The 2,964-nt window shown below is 50.9% G+C and overlaps 1 protein-coding gene across 1 annotated transcript; it reads left to right on the forward strand.

The window, feature by feature from the left end:
- Positions 1 to 965: 965 nt before the first annotated feature.
- Positions 966 to 1,661, forward strand: LOC119922492 (olfactory receptor 14K1-like; the record flags this gene model as incomplete). The annotated part of the gene is made up of 1 exon (XM_038742285.1): positions 966 to 1,661. A coding segment is annotated over one exon (696 nt), but the record flags the coding sequence as incomplete, so codon positions are not given.
- Positions 1,662 to 2,964: the final 1,303 nt, after the last annotated feature.

Consider the following 2,964-nt stretch of genomic DNA (forward strand, 5'->3'; position numbering starts at 1 on the left):
GGCCAAAGGAAAGGTGGGAGTCAGAGGTGGGAGGAAGAAGCATCGAAAACGAGTCACGGTAAAACGTTTCCTTCTGGAGTGTTGGTTGAAGAGAGCAGATAATGAGGAGGAGAGCAGGTGGATGGCACTGTAGCCAGTGAAATCAACCCAACTACAACCCGTTATTCCTGTAGACTGTAAGCTCGTTGTGGCAGGGACTTTGACTATTATTCTATTGTACTCTGCCCAGCATTTAGTACAGTGCTCTGCACACAGTATGTGCTCAATAACTATGACTGAACGAATTAATTTTCCACCTTATAGGAGCTGATGCAATCAGGTTCCCTGTGCTAGAAGCTCTCTCTCTCTCTCTCTCTCTCTCTCTCTCTCTCTCTCTCTCACTCACTGTGTGTGTGTGTGTGTGTGTGTGTGTGTGTGTGTGTGTGCACGCAAAGTATTGGGTAGTGGAAGCAACAAACAAGTTCAGGCAGTGCAGAGGGTTGAAGATGAAGATAGAAATAGATCTCCTTCCAAACTGTAAACTCGATGTGGGCAGGGAATGTGCCTACCAACTCTGTTGGGGTGGTGGAGGGGAGGCAATCTCAGGGATTCCCTCTAAATCGACCAAAATAATGTGAAAATCTGGATCTTTCCTTGTCCCTGCAGGATAAGGAACTCAAAGATTATTGTGAATTCAATAACTGTCTCCTCTCCATAGAGAATCACCAGCAAATGTCCCCTCAGTTTTTCACTCATCATATCAATGGACTCTAACTTCGACTCTTCCATCATCCACTGTAGAAAGTCAATGGTGCCTCCCCAAAATGCCCAATGTCTCCACGGTGACGAGATTCCTCCTGCGGGGTTTCTCGGAAGTCCGGGAGCTGCAGCTGGTCCATGCCGCGCTGTTCCTCCTGGTCTACCTGGCGGCCCTGACGGGGAATCTCCTCATCGTCACCGTCACCACTCTCGACCGGCGCCTCCACACCCCCATGTACTTCTTCCTCAGGCACCTGTCCGTCCTCGACCTCTGCCTCATTTCCGTCACCGTTCCCAAATCTGTCACCATCTCCTTGACTAATAACAGCTCCATCTCCTTCTTGGGCTGTGTGGCTCAGCTCTTACTGGTGATCTTGTTTGCTGCTTCGGAGTATTTTGTCCTCACGGCGATGTCCTACGACCGCTTCGCCGCCATCTGCCGCCCCCTGCACTACGAGGCCATCATGGACCAAGGGGCCTGTGAGAAGATGGCTGCCGCCTCCTGGCTCAGCGGAGGGTTGTTAGGGGTCCTATTTTCAGCTTCGACATTCTCCCTGTCCTTCTGCGGGTCCAACATCGTCCAGCAGTTCTTCTGCGACGTCCCCTCCCTGATGAAGATCTCCTGCTCCAAGGACTACGTCGCCATTGACGTGAGCGTGACCGTTGGGATAGCGTTAGCCGTCGTCTGCTTCGTCGGTATCGTCATCTCGTATGTGCGCATCTTCCGGGCCGTGCTGAGGATGCCAGCTGCCGAGGGCCGGGCCAAAGCCTTCTCCACCTGCCTGCCTCACCTCGGCGTCATCACTCTCTTCATCATGACTTGTTTCTGTGCTTACCTGAAGCCTTCGTCAGGTTCCCCCTCGACAGTGGACCTGCTGGTGTCCGTGTTCTATGCCGTGGTTACCCCCGCCCTGAACCCCCTCATCTACAGCCTGAGGAACCGGGACATGAAGGCCGCCATCGGAAGAGTCATAAAGGGGAGATTTTCCCACCCTTTTCTCTGGAAAGAAACAGTCCCCTTGTGTTGATATTGGGATCACTCACCTCACTAAGACACCTTACAGAGGATTGCAAGTGAACAGTTGTTTTTTCTGGATGAAAGGTGGCTTTTTCAGGGTCCGGAGGGACATTTGATAAGATTATTATGTGACAGACAATCCCGCCTCAGAGGGCATTGCGCTGGGGTCGATACAAGCTAACAGGTTGGACCAAGTTTATAACCCACGATGGGCTCAATCTTCATTCCCATTTTACAAAAGAGGGAACTGAAAGATGTGAAGTGACTTGTCCAAGGTCCTACAGTAGACAGGTGGCAGAGCCGGGATCATCACCCAGGTCCTTCTGACTCCCAGGCCTGAGCTCTATCCACTTGTCCACGCTGTTTCTCTTGGGTAAGTCATTTAACCTTTATAATTAACAAAAGTAGTGTTTCCTTCCTAGACCACCGAAACTTTCCAAAATCTATCAGTCTCACGTGATGTGTTAAAATAACCTCCTTGTATTGAATTCCTTAATATCGATGTTTTCTTCTGAATAAAGTTTATCTGTCCAACTTGCTACTTTTCCTTTCTGAGAGTGGACGTGTTATCAGTGCTGTGACTTGTGAAGTAGTGTGATCTAGTGAAAACAGCAAGGGCCTAAGAGCCACTCATTCATTCAATCAATCGTTTTATTGTGTGCTCACTGTGTGCAGAGCAACGTCATGGCACCTGGGTAGACTGTAAACTCATCCAAACTGCCAAGGCTGTGCCACAGTGCCAAAACCCGGCAGGCGGCTGCCCGATAGCCACGGTTGGGCAATGGATAATAATGATAACAATAATAATTGCATTTGTTACACTCTTACTATGTGCCCGGCACTTTATTGAGCACTGGGGTGGATACAAGACAATCAGCATGGAGAGGCGTGTGATGGTTGGGGTCACTGCAGTGGACAATGCCCCCCTTCTGCCAGCCCCCTGCTCGGTCGGGGGATGCGGCCCTGTTCTGAACCCCAACATAGCTTCCGAGTGTGAGCGTCTCCCCAGACTGGCTCTTCCAACCGCCTCCTTATCTTTCCCTGTCCCTCCACCTCCCTCCACCAAGGTCACTCTCACTGGAGCAGCGTGGGTCACAGGGGCCCTGACCTCCATCTCCCCTTGGTCTTCTGGGTGGGGCAGGTCACGAAGTCTCAAAAAAGCTGGCTCCCACACTTGGCACACAAGATGTGCTCAATAAATTGCAGTG

The sequence above is a fragment of the Tachyglossus aculeatus genome, unplaced genomic scaffold (assembly GCF_015852505.1).
Source record: "Tachyglossus aculeatus isolate mTacAcu1 unplaced genomic scaffold, mTacAcu1.pri scaffold_105_arrow_ctg1, whole genome shotgun sequence".
Lineage (NCBI taxonomy): Eukaryota > Metazoa > Chordata > Mammalia > Monotremata > Tachyglossidae > Tachyglossus > Tachyglossus aculeatus.